At 38.4% G+C, this 17887-nt stretch overlaps 2 protein-coding genes across 3 annotated transcripts in view; both read left to right on the forward strand.

Moving 5' to 3' along the window:
- Positions 1-5536, forward strand: part of LOC109968445 (protein lifeguard 2) — a 7200-nt gene extending 1664 nt beyond the window's left edge. The window contains exons 2-12 of the mRNA XM_020614721.1: positions 1820-1910; positions 2083-2171; positions 2312-2376; positions 2461-2514; positions 2617-2667; positions 2765-2804; positions 3052-3089; positions 3341-3428; positions 3538-3633; positions 3927-3980; positions 4095-5536. Of these exons, the coding sequence (XP_020470377.1) occupies positions 1820-1910; positions 2083-2171; positions 2312-2376; positions 2461-2514; positions 2617-2667; positions 2765-2804; positions 3052-3089; positions 3341-3428; positions 3538-3633; positions 3927-3980; positions 4095-4244 (816 nt within the window). The 3' untranslated portion in view covers positions 4245-5536. The remainder of the gene's footprint in view (positions 1-1819; positions 1911-2082; positions 2172-2311; positions 2377-2460; positions 2515-2616; positions 2668-2764; positions 2805-3051; positions 3090-3340; positions 3429-3537; positions 3634-3926; positions 3981-4094) is intronic.
- A 3214-nt stretch (positions 5537-8750) lies between these two features.
- senp1 (SUMO specific peptidase 1) lies at positions 8751-17595 on the forward strand. Of its 2 annotated transcripts, XM_020618975.1 has the most exons (19): positions 8756-8850; positions 9191-9393; positions 9665-9723; positions 9817-10004; positions 10096-10171; positions 10285-10477; positions 10677-10812; positions 10907-11025; positions 11693-11976; positions 12070-12133; positions 12293-12331; positions 12441-12525; positions 12633-12773; positions 14057-14188; positions 14394-14597; positions 14688-14767; positions 14899-14983; positions 15867-15962; positions 16056-17595. In XM_020618975.1, the coding sequence occupies exons 2-19, from the start codon at positions 9263-9265 to the stop codon at positions 16116-16118; spliced, it is 2175 nt and encodes a 724-aa protein (XP_020474631.1). In that variant the 5' UTR covers positions 8756-8850; positions 9191-9262; the 3' UTR covers positions 16119-17595. The 2 variants fall into 2 exon arrangements, with proteins under 2 accessions (XP_020474639.1, XP_020474631.1); XM_020618983.1 differs by having other exon boundaries at positions 8751-9393; positions 11696-11976.
- The last annotated feature ends 292 nt before the right edge of the window (positions 17596-17887 follow it).

Raw genomic sequence — 17887 nt, forward strand, 5'->3', positions numbered from 1 at the left:
GGTGCCAGCTGTGCAGCTGGCCATAGCAGTAGTCAAAGCATGAAGAAAATCAATGTGTGATTGTCTGTTGATTGTGTGGTGTGTATCTAAAACATTTTGACATGACATCTGGTGACATGTCATGACATTAAGCATAAGAAAATATTATGATTACACAAGTCATAATAATAATACTAAACCTTCTGTCTCCTAACAGTAATCAACTTTCTATCTAGTTATCCTTGAACCTGAACAACCTGGAGTACCCCATGGGAATGACTAAGCATTTAACAGCCTGAGCTAGACATCCTGTCTACACTAAACATTTCTAATACATGAAGTGTCTAACCAATGTCTATCTGACTAAAAATACCTAACGGGGTATTTACATAGGCAGTTGCCTGTTTTCTCCAGTTGGTAACTGAGCCTTGTCTGTGATGTGAATGTAATAGACCTACATGAACAGCTCAAATTGGAGCTAACAATTGTATCAATTGTCTACCTGTAATTAAAACTCTAAAGTAAAAGGCTATAAAAGGAGTTATAAACACTATAAACAGGCTAAACGTTAATGTGTTGTATGAAATATATGAAGAAAAAGTTGTTGTGTCTGTTGAAATGTAATTATTAAAAGCAGCTAAAATACCTGAGGGTTATGCTATCACTGCTATGAGCTGAAGTTTTAGCTGAAGCCAAAACACAACTCAGTTGAAGTTGTATTGATAAAAGAACTTAAAACTGCAGTGGCTATGGAAGTGCTGGAGGTGTTTAAGTGTGTACTGATAGCAGCTGAAAATTTAATTGGTATGTAAAGACTGAAAACAAAAAAATGTAGCTAAAGGTAGACTAGAGAAAAAGAGAAACCATATAAAATATCATCTCAAGTATAAGCACCAAGAGAAGAGGAACTGTCAGTTGAAGGGAAACATTAGTATAGCTCAGAGTGGATTAAGAAGGAGAGTGACTCTATAAGGACAGTTTTTTACAGTAATGGCGGACCATGGGAACAGTGAATAGTTCCAAACATTAGGCGCAGTGCCACAGACTTACTGACTCGACCTCTATCCTCCAAAGAAAGAATTTAAAATCAAAAGCAATAATTACTTGTGACATTTTAAATTAGCAACATGTGTCAAAACACTTTTTACAACCTTTTGACTATCTCTCTCAAATATTGTGTCACTTTAATAGATTAGGTATCTAGCTAACTAGATAAATTAGCTGAGCACAGAATAGGATTGCAAGCCTGTTAAAGTTATTACAAGTAGTAATTTGCTGATAAATCCTGCTGTTCCCTACAGAAAACAGTGAACCTGAATGTGCTGTTTGGATTTAGCCTATATAAAGCTACGAGTTACATGACCCACTTCTGTTTTTGACCTCACAGTGCCAAACTTCTTTCCGGTATGGCTAAAGTAAAAACATAGATTCAAATGATTATAATTCTAGAGCCACTGTTCAAAAAAACCTGACCAATTAATCATTGTAAAATACAACACATACAGTAGTACTGCATGAGCAGCATGGCCATTTGCCTTAACTCTTTTAACTTTCTTGTGATTCGTTGCACCATAAATATTTACAACTTTTAATTTTCAGGGAGGTGCATATATTTACTGTTATATCATGCAATTTGCCTGATACATTTACTGACATCCTGGGGAATAGTACCTAAACCATAGCGCAACACAGTAGGATCTGAGACATTTTACAAAATTTGAGGCTGAGGTTAAATGTAGAGAAATTTGTTTTGTCTTCAAACATTCATTTACACTCATCTAAAATGAGTCACGGGCTATAATCTAAAAGATAACAAATTTTTCATCTTTTATGATATCAGCTGTCACTTGCAAACAAGACCACCAGTGGCTCCGCCAGTGGAGAGGCCTTAGTGTTACCAACTCCTCCCAGCTATGAGGAAGCTACTGCAAGTATGACAACTACTTCTATCACAAAGTTCATCTGTCATTGTCTTGAACAAATTCATTTGACAATGTTTATCATATTTTGTGGACTGTGTGGTAGTGATAGGATTGCATAAGTAAATGTTGGCTGAAAAATGCCTTGTAAATCTAATCTAAAACTACTGTAAATGTTCTCTAGGCACCAGCGCTCCTTGCTACAGTGATGTTGAGATGCTTACAGAGTTCACCTGGGATGATCGCAACATTAGGCGGGTTTTTATCCGTAAGGTATGAGAAGCTTTATCGTCATATTGTGGTTAACTGCTTTGTATCATTTAGAATACGCCTCAAGAAGATTATTAATCTTTAGAGGCCTGACCAGCTCATACTATAACATGTACAATTTTTCAATCTTTTATCTATTTTAGGTGTATTCCATCTTGATGATCCAGCTGTTGGTCACTCTTGCTATTGTGGCTATTTTCACATTTTGGTAAGACCTTTTCCTGTACCTCTCATGTTTAACAATACTGAACAAGAAATTCTGATACAATTCACTGGGTATTCTTACTTTTAGTGACCCTGTGAAGGACTACATTCAAGCCAACCCTGGGTGGTACTGGGCCTCTTAGTAAGTAACACATTTACTCAGTCAGTTCAAAACAGTTCCTATTTACATTTTTGGCTCAAGTCACTTCTATCAACCACTGATGATGTTTCTGTTGTTTAACAGTGCGGTGTTCTTTGTCACATACCTGACTCTATCTTGCTGCTCTGCACCAAGGTAAAAATAAAAATAAAAATAAAAAAACAGCATAACATTGAAATTAAAAACATTAAAATACCTAAATTATTGAAACTCTCTTTTGTCACTGTTACAGGAGACAGTTTCCATGGAATCTGATTCTGCTTGCCATCTTTGTAAGTACAAGGCAGATATTTGTTATGTTTTTAATACACATTTTTACATATAGACTACATTTCCTGCTTTTTTTCTGAGGAGCATTGTTTTTAAATCAAACCTACACATAGAGGTTTTGAATTTCAAATCATACATCCATATGATAATATTTGTTCATGTGTAATTTTATGACCATAGGTTGACAGCTAAAATAATCTAAAATAATTGTTTGAACATATTTTGTGATAATGAATGCTCTCGTTACAGACCCTCTCCCTCTCCTACATGACAGGGATGTTGTCCAGGTATGGTTTTAGTTTTATCAATGTTTTATGTGACTGTCTTACTTAGTATGTTGCCTGGTGGTGACCTTGTCACACCTCTTTCATTTTCCAGTGTGGCTTTTGCATTTAGATAATTAGGCAGTAATGTACTGTATATTTACAGTAAGTGAGGTGTTTTGTGTGTACATCGATGTAGGCCCATAAAACTGTATTTTGTTTTGTATAGCTTGAAACATCTTGATAAGCTTTGCATGTTTCTCGCTCTTTAATAGTTTCTATAACACTAAGTCAGTAGTGATGTGTCTGGGCATCACAGCAGCAGTCTGTCTCATTGTCACAGTCTTCAGCTTCCAAACCAAGGTAAAAAAAAAAAAAAAATCTTTTTCTGTACTTGATAATTTCACTGACATACATACAGACATGCTGATTAACATGATGAGGTTTGATTTCATGTGTTTTCTCCATCCAGTTTGATGTGACACAATACCATGGCGTGCTCTTCATCTTCTGCATGGTCATGTTCGTTTCTGGACTGATGCTGGCATTTGTTCTTCCTTTTCAATATGTAAGTATGAGTATCCCAGTCAAGCAATTACACTTTTTGGGTGTTATGTACAATTGGAATGTGGAGGATTTTGAAACATCCAAGATATATATGTATAAACTTACATCGAATACAAGTGTAAATTGACAGTCTGACATATTTCATGTGACACTAATGCAGACTCAGTCTAACTTGAGATATATTTAGTAATTGTACCATCACACATACATTTAGATAGAGTAACACATAGTGGACCTTTCACATGCCGATCTGTTGCTGGAATGGTATCTAATCAAGTCATTGTTGTCATTTAGGTACCTTGGTTGGATGCCACCTACGCTGCCTTGGGAGCTATATTGTTTACAATGGTAAGAGTACAGATACTTTCAAGGAATTAGTGATAGAAAAGATCTTATATTGTAGAATATCAAACTGATAAACCAACAGAGACATGTCTTACTTAGTTTTATTTTCTGTTGCAGTTTTTGGCATTTGACACCCAACTCCTCATGGGGAACAAACGGTACAGCATGAGCCCAGAAGAGTACGTCTTTGCCACTCTCAACATCTATCTGGATGTCATCTATATCTTTTCCTTCTTCCTCCAAATTTTTGGAACAAAACAAGAGTAACCCATCACTTCACCTTTCTGAGCCACAGATGAGGGATGCACCAGTATGGAAATTTAGGCAGACATTAAGAGTCTTAAGATTTTGGCGATTGTAGTGACAGTGTTTACAACTGTAACAGCTTTAATTATTTATTTATTTTGCCTGATACTAATAAGGTCACAAATACTTTGTGAATCTTTTGTGTAGCTACACATGTACACAGATGTACGTAATGTCTGTTCCCTCCTCTCTAGCATGTTGGGGAACCCATACCACATTATGGGGATAGCTTACCAGCTTTACCAGACGCATTCAGTGATTCACAATCTTGCTCCATTTAATATAGATAAAACTTTCTGAGTGTCCATATCAGGCTTAATGGGTGTCTTATATACATGTTTACATTGGTATCTCGAATCCCCAGAAATCAGTAGATGTTGTTGCTCTTGAAGACGTATTCGATCTACAGTAAATTATGCATGACTAATTATGCCAAGTACATTCATCCCTTCATTGGATTACCACTGTGGGTGTTGATTTAGTGACTGAGAGAACAAACGTAACTGTAAAAAAGACAAAGAATTTTCCTGTTTTCAGTTATATCCTATGGAATTTTCCTGTTTTCAGTTATATCCAATGTTGTCTCAGTTCTGTTACTAATTATAAGAAATCACAGCAGTTTTCTGGCTTTTGAATGATAAATTATTTATTGAATTTGATGTCGTTAATCATCTCTTCCTTGATTTATTACTCATATTCATACTGATCAATATGTTAATTTTGTTTCGTCAGTTTAACTATGAAGCTGTCATTCACTGCATTCGCATTGTTGCAGTGCTTGTTATTAGGGTGTCAGTTATGTGTGATTGACCCTGAAATCATTTGAATGAAGCTTGTTAGGATTTATTTATTTACTTACTAATGATGAGAGATGTTTTAAATTTTGGTTATGGACATTATAGTTTGTGGTCCAAATATTATTTAAATGTATTCAGTTTGAAGTGACATGTGATAATTAAATATTTACATGACAGTGCCATACATGCATGGATTTACTGTAACCTTTGATAAGGCCTACATTTGTGGATGGGCTTAAATGCTATATTTCATGACATCTGAACTTTATTTTTTATGACAGAAGTATATATTTGAGAAGATTTGTGAGATTGAATTGAATTTATGTCTTCTAAAGTGGCCTTGGATTACCTTTGTTTGATGAAAGTGCTGCAGTAGTATTTTCTTTCAAAAGGACCATGCATTTCACTGTAGTATTGGTGTTACTGTGTTAATTTATTAAAAGGGCAATATGAATGAATGCATTACTGGTTCTTTCTGATTTAATATATTATGCTTTAATACAGCTACACTAGTGTTGTGGATGTATCAGCTTCACATCTGTAGTTTTCACTACACATTTTTTTTAGTTACAATTTTTATGAATTAAGATTTCATACCCAAGAGGAAAAACTTCCTTTACAGGAAGAAACCTCCAACAGACCCTGACTCTCGGTGGGTGGCCATACTGCCTTGACCGGTTGGGGTGAGTGGATAGTTTTCACAGTCATCACCATCATGAAAAATAAGGCAAATATGCCCAAAGTGAGTGTCTCAGAGCTGTCTCTCTGCCAGGCTTCCTCCCTCCCAATAACCCCAGATCACACACTCTGTTTGTACCGCAGCTACTGTGCAATAGAGCTCTGACAACAATCCCATCTACCTATGAAACTGCTAAACGTATCCTTACAACAGTGATAATACTTTGCAGGGGAGGGATAAATTCCCCTGCTGGGAGGCCTCCCACATTCAGAAAAAAATATAATAAGCACACGAAATGCAAAGCTTTCCTTCCCCGGGCCTACCTGAAAGCACAAGTCTCACCCTTGAAACTTGGCAGAGTGAGACAACTCAGAAATTTAACCCTAAAGTAAAATAAAGTTATTAAAGTTCGGGTGGTGATGCTGAAAAAAAAAAAAAAAGAAATTAGCAGAAAACATCTGGACATAATTTTAGGTAGAAGATGTTTTGCCTTTCATCCAAGAGGCTTCACAGTTCTGTCCGACTGGTGGTGAGCAGGAGGTATTTATCCCACTGGGTGGTGTTTCAGTCCTTCGGCGGTCAACAATGTCCCCTAATGACTGATTCGTTGAGGTTCCAGTCCTTTGGTGGCCAACAATGTCCTTTAATGACTGAGTCATTAGGGTCTGGTATCGGTGAGAGTCATTACCTGTCTTTTAACCCTCACATGTTTGGGTAGAGATTTCAAAACAGAGTTATAGATGGATGACAAGTTGTGTCTTAGTCCATCACTCCTGTTTAGAGAGGGGTGTTGGACAAAAATTGGTTGTTTGACTCCTCCCTCAAACCAACGATGTTCTCTGGAGAGGATCTGGGCTTCACTGTCTTCAAAAGAATGTCCTTTGTCCTTCAGGTGGAGGTGGGCTGCTGACTCTGGTCCACTGGGGTTGGCCCTCCTGTGTTGGGCTTGTGCAGCGGCTGTTTAGTTTCCCCAATGTACAGGTCATTACACTCCTGACTACACTTAATTGCATAAACCAAATCACTGTTTGTGTCTGGGTGTTTTGTCCTTCGGGTGGACCAGTCTCTGCCGCAGGGTGTTCCCTGGTTTAAAGTTAACTGAGATATTGTGGTTGCGAAAATTCCCTTTTAGCTTCTCAGCCACATAAGGGATAACAGTTGTTAGGTATTTTTAGTTAGATAGATATTGGTTAGATATTTTATGTGTTAGAAATGTTTAGTGTAGACAGGATGTCTAGCTCAGGCTGTTAAATGCTTAGTCATTCTCATGGGGTACTCCAGGTTGTTCATGTTCAAGGATAATTAGACAGAAAGTTGATTACTGTTAGGAGACAGAAGGTTTAGTCTTATTGTTATGATGTGTTTAACCACAGTCGTAGTCACAATATTTTCTTATGGTTACTGTCATGTTAGAATGTTTTTAGCTACACACCACATAATCAACGGACATTCACACATTGATTTTCTTCATGCTTTGGCTATTGCTAGGGCCAGCTGCAAAGCTGGCACTGGGAGACGTCACGGTTTGGCGTCTCTGTGTAGAATGGGGTTAGCCCGAAGTGATATAATGTATAGGCCTGTTATGGTTCAGGGCTTTTCATCTTTCAGCTGCCTGCGTGCATGTTGGAGGTGCAAAGACTCCTGAGCATGTAATGTTAATTTTTACCTGTGTTCATTGAATAAATCAGCACTGTTTTGAAGTTACTTGGACTGCTTCGTCTCTCAGAGTTAACGTGGTGAAAAGAACTGGGTCTCCAACACAGTGTTATCCCCTCTTTTCGGGTTTCTCTCTGTTGGTGTTGGGCCTATTCTTTGCTTTGGTGAAGGCCCCCTGTGGGACAATAACAGCTGAGTTGTTTCTACTCTGTTTAAATGTTTGAGCCTAAGCTTGTCATCTATTATAGAGCAGCAACTAATTATGTTCATTATTAATTAATATGCCAGTTATTTTCTTAACTGAACACCCCCACCCCACCCCAATTCATCCACAGGGAGGGTTTCTGGTGGCAGTGGAAAGATGACTTTAGTGATGTCTAAAAACACTGGAGAGCACTGGGAACACTGGAAAGGATTTCCAATCAAATTGAGGACAACAGTTTCTGAATGTTTTTATTTCTTCACTTTTCTTTATATCCATATATGAAGCCACAAAAGGGAAAGCAAAATAAAATTTAGAAAACTGCTGTCTAGGGAAGTTCTGAAACTAAGAAGAGTAATTGTTACTGTTTTGGTGTGTACTGTACAAGGCAGGATCAGACAAGGCTGTAACATAACTGATCTAATTTATGTTTTTTTAATTAATATTTACTGTAAATGTGTATTACTTACCAGAAAATTAAAGCAAACATAATATCATCTATAATGTAATCTAATGTGGATGTAAGATTATGGGCATTGACCTGAATTTGACATGAATATGAGATCATGTCATGGATGGCATTTATACCATCTGTTTTGTATTTTAGAAATTCTACAGGACAGCTTACACTTGGCTGCATGTGGCCTGCAGAGCATACAGTTGATTTTATCTTTCAGACTGTCCTGAATTTCCGCTAGTTTTCGTTGTTGCTAAAATAATTTGTTACAAATACCAAACTAGCCTACACAAAAGCTATTTGAATAATATTGTGCAAAATTATGAATGAGGAACCTTTCGTTTCTGTAGACTGTTTGTTATTTTTTTTTAAAAGTATGCCTGCCATTACTTATTCAAAATTATAATTAAGGAAAAATCCGCTAAGACAAGAAGGGCTATTCTTCCGCGAGAAGCTATGTTTATGTGTGAATGCTACAGATACACGGGACATAAAAATTGGATAGACGATAGAAATAATTTTTTTTTTTTTTGTGAACATATGTGTACAGACAGAAAGTTTTGATAGAAATAATAGAGTACATGGGGCACCGGTGTGTGTGACGTCAGAGTAAATGTGTTCATCGGTCTGCAACAGCGAGTAAATTTCGGGTGCACTCGAATTTACACCATCTATTTAACCAATCACAGTGCGCGATGGTAGAGAGTCCTGTTCAGCCATGTTGTGGTTTTGAATGAGGAAGAAGCGGGAGATATTGTTCTTCAATGAGTTTTTATGTAATTTAAAGTGATATTGAGGATATATAAATTAGTTAGGGTGTGACTCAAAATGATAACAGTTTTTCCGGACGCACTGGTTGCGACTTAACGCATTCCTGTTGGAATTTAAACACACTTCTATAAATTAGCCGTGTAGCTAACAGCGATAGCTAGCAAGGTAGTTAGCATAATGTGCTAGCTAGGTGACTAGCGACTTCTAGCTAACTAGCTAGTTAGCTCGTTTCTGTTGAGAATAAAATGATATTTGTGAGGACTGTTAGCCTTTGAAATAGTCTCAGCTAGCCCTCCTCAGTCGAATGAGTCGCATTAGGTTTAATTGGTTTGACTATATTGACAGGTAACTTGGACTGAAAGCAGCTCCAGCGATTTATCTTTAAACAAGTGGCACTGTTTCTAAAAGTTCTGAGCCATGTTGAATACAATTTATGGATGGATCGAAAGCTTAGCCAATCTTCGCAATGGTGTACCCGCTGCGGAGCATTCAGATGGACACCGAGCACTGGGAGATGGTCGGATGAAGAGGAAAAGACCAAATGAATGGTATGAGCTGTAGCAGCATTTTCCTCTTGTGTAATCACATGTCAGCGTTTAAAAAGACACGGACATAAACTGCCCCCGAGTTGGTCTAAGTTATTTAGTAAGTCAGTGTAACTAACGTTGCAGTTTATTTCGAGCCACTAACCTTTACCTCGCTGGTCATTTGGTGTTTCAACCATTTGTTTTGGTGTCATGAAAAGTTTTATTTCCCATCTTACTAAATGGGTAGGATGTGTTCCTAACTGTATAGCATTGATCTGTTTTTCTCCCTAAGTTTGGAAGATGGACATAACATCGACCAGGATGGCTTAATAATAAAGAAGTCACGAATGGGTAATTTCACAATCACTCGCATCCTTAAATATATCTAGTTGAATTAGTATTACTGTACTTACAGTTTTGTCTGTCAATTTCAAATTTAACCAGGAGATTTTATAGACACAGTCAAGATAGCAGCTGAAGGTGTTAAGAATCATAGCTCCAGTGTTGCTACATGGATGAGGAACAATGTAAGCCCTACCTTGAGAAATATACTGCCTGCTTCCCCTGGTCCTCCACTTGGAGAAGCCCAGCCACAGCCCTCAACATCATCAGCAGCCTGGGCAGCAACGACGGTGAGGAATTAGTTTCTGGGACCGGTACTGCAAATATGTTGAAACAATTTTTGCTTTTATTTATGCATATCATGTATGTGTTTGGTTTAAGATCATTGAAAGGAGCTCTTTGAATGAGACGTTTGCTGCTCCATCTACAACTTTGGAGTGGAAAACATCCAAATCAGGTAAGATTATCACCTAAAGCATTGTCTAAGCCTTTACATCAATGCTGGTAGGGCTTGTGTGGGCTTTGAGCTGTTGAAGTTAATTATTGTACTGTGTGCTTTTCCAAATCTAGAATGGTGGCGTAATGAGAAGTCCATTATGGGATCAAAAGTCTGCAGGCGTCAAGTGTGTATGAGTCCTACACATCGTGAGGTGTCAAAGACAAATGGCCATTCAGTCAACTTGCTGCCCCCCATCACCACTAAATTACAACCCCCTCCACGGTTAGGCAGGCCTCTTAACCTCCGACCCTGTGGAACACCAAGGTACATCTTGGTTTGTTTTGGCCTCTAGAACAAAGTTTTTCCTATTTGGATGGTTGCTTTTTGGTTTGATGATTATACAGCATGAATTACTGTCAGCTGGTGTATTTTAATTACCATTTTGTGTTTGCAATTTATTTAGCACTGTCAGCTGGTGTATTTTAATTACCAGACTGTCATTTTGTGTTTGCAATTTATTTAGTGATGTGAAAACAGCAAGCAGCTCCTGCACAAGCATGTATGAGAAGACCTTTCCCATCAAAGCGGCGCAGAGCTCAACACACAGCACCTCACCTGGCCGTGTACATGGAGCACAGTACAGTTGCACAGTACAGGAGGTCAGATATCAGGGCAATAAGGTGCCATGTGATTCCTTTTTATTCAGTTATTGCATTTTTGTATGTGTCATGGTTCTTCTCTGTGTTCGTCTAGTCTGTTCGTGAAGAGGAGAAAGAGATTTACAGGCAGCTCCTGACCATGGTCTCTGGTGGTCAGTCGTCTTTACTTCACAACTGCAGCCCACACTCCATTGTGAGGTCACACAGAGATTTGTAAGTATCCATTTCTTAAAAATTTGGCACCAATGCCCATTAGGTCAAGGTCAGTGACCTTACTTCTGTCCCATACCCGTGAATTTAACTGGTTGGTGGAGGCATACAACCATGAAACTGTAATTCTAGTGATCTATAAAGTGATAGTGGATAAACATCTAGCTAATCTTTGCACATTTTTCTGTGTTAGCTCTGGGGAAACCTGTATTTTCCTGTTATGCACCTTGGTCATGGAATAACTTGCAGAAAGATCTAAAGTTAGACACATTCATATCCATTGTAAATTTTAAGGACATTGTAAAGAATGTGGTGAAGGAGATATGCAGCTGTTTCACCTGAAAGTCCACAATTGTAGTGTTTGTATCAGTGATTTGTTACTTGCATAACTTCTAATAAGTAAGAAGTTATGGAGCCTAATCTGGCTATACTCACTGACGGACACAGTTGTAGTTGCATGTATGCTCTGTAGTTGGAAGTAACATTCAAGCAAACACAACTACCAGGGTGTATCCATCTTTATTGCATTCATAAAGTCATCATACATTTATCTTGGTAAAGATAAGTAATAAATACATTTTAATAGTTGTGCTTCTCTCCGTAAACATTTTGATTTGTGTCTGGACTGTATCTAAATGGTGTCTGCTTACCCCTGTCATGGTTTTATCAGCAGCAGCCTTCTTTCAACCACGCGCAGACTGCGACAGTTCCCCTCCCCTACTGGGTCAGCAGCAGCAGGAAGTTCAGAGGGTCCCAGCAGCCCCCCCAGCACAAGGGGCATGTCGAGCCAGAGTTCCAGCAACCTTCCCAGCCCAATGAGGGCTTCCAGCAGGCCAGGGATCCAGACATGGTCTCTGGATATGGATCTCAACTCAAACAGAACAGTTAGTTTCACATCAGTTCCCTCCCCATCTGCTCTGCAGGATAACTCCTCTCAGGACACACAATCATCAGGTAACATACTTGTATGTACATTTATTGTGAAATGGAATATCCTAAGTGAGTTGAATATTTGCTTGTTTCTAATTTCCTTGTCTTTTCTTGTAGCTTACGACGGTGACTCTGTAATCATTGTAAATGAACAAAAGGGTAAAAAGCAAGGCAGCTCAAGGTTTGTATCTGCTGACACAAACAACCATAAGTAAAGACTCTGACATTTAAATATTAAACTTTGTATGCTCTGTTTAATTCATAAGTTGAACTGAAATCAAATTTAACAACCAAAGTGTTTTCTCAGTATACACAGTAACACATTGCTCTGTCTTCACAGTGTGCCATGTTTCCAAGCTGAGTTATGGATCAAAGAATTGTAAGTACACATTGGTGCATGTTGGTGCATTTAGTTATATAACCGATCCATTATTCACTGACATGTCTGAATAGAACCACAAGTGAAAGTGTATTATTTGTTACTGTAGGACCAGCATGTATGACTCCCGGGCAAGGGAAAGAAGGCGGCACATAGAAGAGCAGGAGGCCCTAGCTGCCAAGCTGCTGCGACAGGTGACTGTGGACCACTCAGACCCTCTTTCAGATTCAGATTTATCAAATAAATTGGTTCTTATACTCCTGTTATCCTACTAACTTGTCACATTGTTACTGGTTCTCAGCGTCTCTCTGAAGAGGGGCAACGCAGCCTGGATGTGGAGGTCCATGTTCGAGTTCCTTTGGAGCGGGAGGTTCCTTTGACTCCAGTGATAGAAGAACCGAAGCCTTTAGAAGAGAAACCAGAATTTCCTGAACTCACAGAGGTATGGTTGTTGTATCTTTAATTATTATTCCTTATTTAGTATATATGATTTATTTAGATGACCTATCCACTCTCACTTAAAAGATTGTTTTAGTAAGTAGAAATACAGTTGAATGTGCAGTGTAATAAAAGGTCTACCTCGATGGTGCTATACTACGCAATTGTTGGTTCTATTTAGAAGCTGAAAAAAACTTAGAAAAAAATCAACTGGATTAGATTTCTAGGTCAGAGACGTTTCACCTCTCATCCAAGAGGCTTCGTCAGTTCTGACTGACTGGCGTTGAGCCGGGGATATTTATCCCCCTTGGTGGTGTTTCAGTCCTTTGAAGGCCAAAAATGTCCCCTAGCGACTGAGTCGTTATAGCCCAGTATCGGTGAGAGCCATTACCTGTCTTTGAATCCTCCCCTGTGGACCGACACCTATTGTCCTCATGGGCATGTTTGGGCAGAGATCTCAAAACAGAGTTGTAGTTGGATGACAAGTTGTCCACCACCCCTTTTTAGTGAGGGGTGTTCTATTTTTACAAAAATAGCTTCCTTAACTCCTCTCTCAAACCAGCGATGTTCTCTGGAGAGGATCTGGACTTCACTGTCCTCAAAAGAATGTCCTTTGTCCTTCATGTGGAGTTGGCCCTCCTGTGTTGGGCCATGCGTTTGTGAAGTGGCTGCTTATTTTCACCAATGTACAAGTCGTTACACTCCTGACTACACTTAATGGCATACACCACATCACTCCAGTCTCTGCCACAGGGTGTTCCCTCTGTTTATGTCTGGGTGTTCTGACCATTCTCTGCCGCTGGCTTAAAGTTGACTGGGACATTGTGGTTGTGAAAGATCCTTTTTAACAGTGTTATCCCTTGCATATGGAACTCTGTTTAAACACTACCTACTTCCAGTTTAGGGGCCCACACATACATACATACATACATACATCTCGGTATTCAAGTAAACCTAAGTGTCCGATTGGACTCAGTATCGGGAGATACCCATTGTTAAAGGACTTGGATTGGGGCCAAAGAATCTCAATGGGTTTTTGTTGTACATTCCTTTGAGCTGACATTAAGTGCAATAGTTTTTTTTTCTAATATCCCATTCTGTGGCTCAAAAGAATTTGATCAGAAATACTGAAAAAAGGAATTCAGTATAACATGGGGTTACAAATCTTGCTTGTTCTTTTTTGTGCAGGCTGTAATATTTTTGGAACAAATTCTTAGGCAAATAGTATAAGGGTTCAGGCAATATTTCCAATTTTTTTCCACATGTATGCTGTCTCTTTCTGTTAAGAAAATGGAAGCTGTGGTGAACATGGCGTTGAGAGGAGGTAGTCCTCATGAAGTATTAAGTGAAGGTTTTGGTCTCAGCCTTACACGCAAAGACCTGCAGACTCTGAGCAACCTTAACTGGCTCAATGATGAGGTGAGTGCACATCATCTTCAAGATAATGTATGATCTGATGTGAATTATCGTCAGGCATTAATTTTGCACCAGATGGACACACGCTCTTCATACGACATAATAAAACACATGACCATGATTATATTGTTTATGTAGAATTTGTTGCACTGAGCCATGCAGTAGTTCTTCATCTGTTAAATTAAACCCTTCCTCCTACATCTCTCAGGTGATCAACTTTTACATGAACCTACTGGTTGAGCGCAGCAAGGACCCCAGCCTGCCATCAGTCAACACGTTCAACACCTTTTTCTATCCCAAGCTGCGCAGCAGTGGCTACTCTGCTGTCCGCCGCTGGACCAAAAAGATGGACATCTTTTCTAAGGACATCCTGTTGGTTCCTGTCCACTTGGATGTGCACTGGTGCCTCTCTGTAAGTCTTAATGACCATAAGTGTGAACTGTGAAATAACAGTTTTGGAATTTATATAGCAGTTTTTTTTCTTGTTCAACTCTTCTCTCAGGTGGTGGATTTCCGCAAAAAAGCCCTCATGTACTTTGATTCTATGGGAGGAAACAATGATGAAGCATGCAAAATATTGTTGTAAGTTTCTGTATCGGAGATGTTTGTTTATTGAATGGCATATATATTTGCAGTGCTTGCTCTAACTCCTGCAAATTGATTTCTTTGAGTCATTAGCATGTATAGAAAGTAATTTGTTTTTGTTTCTCCAGTGATTACTTGCAACAGGAAAGTAGGGACAAGAAGGGCAAAGAACTGGATACCTCAGGCTGGACTCTGCACAGCAAAAAGCGCAGTGTATGTCCAACACACATGAGTTGCAAGAGCATCAAGTAGTTTGTTTTCATTTTTGTACCACATCTAAATTTCATGCATTTAGGAATTCTGGATGAGTCTCTTTTATCAGCAGAAAGTTCCAGGTTACAGTCCTGGAGCTAGTAGTGTCTCTGTTCTTGGCCAGCTTTCACAGGTCTAGTAAAAAAATAAATAAATAAAGGAAAAACAAAGGGGAGACGTTATTTCACTGAGTGAATTTAGAGAAGAAAATGTTGAAAACTGAAGAAAACAGGTGATAAGGGGAAAGTCCACCACTACATACTGTATGAAGGGAAAACCCATTGGTCATCTGTTGGCATGCAGCCCACTCATGTGCCATTTCATTGGCACGTCCAAGAAGTGGCTAGTATTGAAAAGCAATGCATCTTGTAGCTTCTAATGATGCACTGGTGGAAATGGTCTGGTTGTATTTAACTAGTCATCCAGGCTTTAGGACTTACTACTAGGGCTTTTACAATAGTGGCCTATTAATATTCTTGTGCTTCTCATTAAAAGAGCAACGCTGTTTACACTTTGTATTACTGACATTTTTACACTTTCAATCAAAGCCAGTGAGCTGGGTCACGTGAATACATCAGAAATGTCATAAAACATGTCTGAACACATTTTATGCACTTGCAGTGTCAAGCGCAATGTCTCCTAATGCTGAAGGATTGTCTAGGAAAAATGTAGTGCTACAATGGGATAGAAAGTCCAGTCAAAACAAATTAGGTTAATTATTGGTGTTGACCAAATGCTCTATCAGACTGTCACAGGTGATGTTATTTTACACAGACAGCAGTTTACTTGTGCTTTTTAATGTTCATTAATGGTTTTATTTCTCCTTTTTTTTTTTTTTTCTTAGGAAATCCCACAGCAGATGAATGGTAGCGACTGTGGAATGTTCACATGCAAATATGCAGATTACATTACCAAAGACAAGCCGATCACATTCACACAGGTAATTACGAACAGCATTAACAAAGATTTGCAGTATTTGGTAAATCATCATGCTGGTAACTGGCTGACATGACATCTCTTTTCTTATTCACAGATGCACATGCCCTACTTCAGACGAAGGATGGTTTGGGAGATTGTGAACCATAAACTGTTGTGATGTGAGGAAGGGAAGTGTGAACTTGTGTAGTCAGCTCATAGTGTTACAAATACAAATGATGACTATGGCTGAGCTACCTTCAACAGCAGGATCCATTGACAATGGAAGACTTGTACACCAGCTCATCAGATCAGGAACCAGCCCCCAACCTCAAGGGTCAGGCAAGCCCTCAGCTGATCTTGGCTGCTAGGATGTTTCTGGAGCAACCAAGCACTGCCTCCCAGTCCTGTTCTTCACTTTGTTTTTTGGTGCAGCCATGGAGCATCAGTATAGCAGCTGAAACACTGCGTGTGTGGTATTCTCAGCCAGACACCTATTTTTGAAGTCACATTTATACTGACATACAGATCATACTTGGAGTTTCACTGTTTAGTTTGATGCAGACACAGTTTACTGTACATGTTTGTGGCTTACCAGGAGGTGAGTGCATTATGCTGCATCATATTTATAATCAGTAGTGCTACATTTTAGTGTCATTGTCAGTATTTGATATTCTTATATGGAAAGGAAATTGCACTTACCATAAAAGTATGAATGCCCACAAAACTGAAATTTCAGTGACAACTAGTATAAAAATCTCTTTCTGTGATTCAGCTGTTTTCCAGTAACATCACCCCACAGATGTCTTCATTGTCTCAGAGTATGATTTCTAAAGAAAACAGGATGTTGAATTAGCTTGTCACGAGTTGTGAGTACAACAATAGTCTTAGTTGCACCCTAAAATAGCAGGGTTAAAAGGTTTTGCCCTTTCCTTCTAAGTCCTTATTCTTGATAAAAGATTGTAAATTGAAGTTCAAAGTCTATTTTATGTATTTCAGTCTCTTTTTCAGCAGCAAGCTACGGGCATATTCAGTATATTTTGAACTTTGTACATAGTTAAAACATACAGCTTCTTGAATAGTGTAATATACAGTGCTTTTTTAAAAAATGCATTCATCTATTTTTATCAAGATACTACAGGTCTGTTTTAGAAATAAATTCTCATTTATTGTGAGATGTGGATGTATTGCTTCAAACTAAGTTGGGTTTAATACAGAAATGGCCATATTTGATAAATGTGAGTATGGATGTGTCTTGGCTTGAAGAGTATTGTCTGTTTTGTTTTTTTTTTTCTTCAAGATTCATTCATTCATTCCTCTTCTACCGCTTAAACCCTGAGCGGGGTATAATGTGCAAATGGCCCCCAGTATTAAAGAAGCACAAGTGAAATAGTTTTATTAAAAATAAATAAGGCAAGTTCAACATCAAACCAAGTTAAAAGTTTAATAGCTGTAGGGTTTTTTTTTTCCATGAAGAAGACAAAGGACCTACATAATGGCACAGACAAACATTTACCAAGGAGAGGTTTGAAAATCAAAGGACTGCATTGACATTGTTGAAAACGAGTTAACTGACTTTAAATGTGACTTGATCTATCAAATGACCTTCAGCTAAAAGTTGTCTAAATACTTAGCATTCCAAAATTAGCAGCAATCATTCTTGAGACTCAGCAAGCCACTGCTTAGTTTTTCCTCAATATGTTGGACAAAAGTAATGAAGTGACAGTGGAACACAATAGTAATTAAAAGTTGTAAATGTTTCTTTGATTCATGTGTATGTTCAGAATAGCTTAATATAACAATCTTTACAACATTAGCAGTGCATGAAAAAAAATTCCAGTCAAAGGCTAAGCCCACCTAATCTTAGTAGCACTTTATCTGTTCCAGTGAAATCTAAGGCATTTCTGTGAAGTCTTTTCCTGGAAATTAACTATCATGGTTTAAAAGAAA

Source organism: Monopterus albus, unplaced genomic scaffold (assembly GCF_001952655.1).
Source record: "Monopterus albus unplaced genomic scaffold, M_albus_1.0 scaffold6.1, whole genome shotgun sequence".
NCBI lineage: Eukaryota > Metazoa > Chordata > Actinopteri > Synbranchiformes > Synbranchidae > Monopterus > Monopterus albus.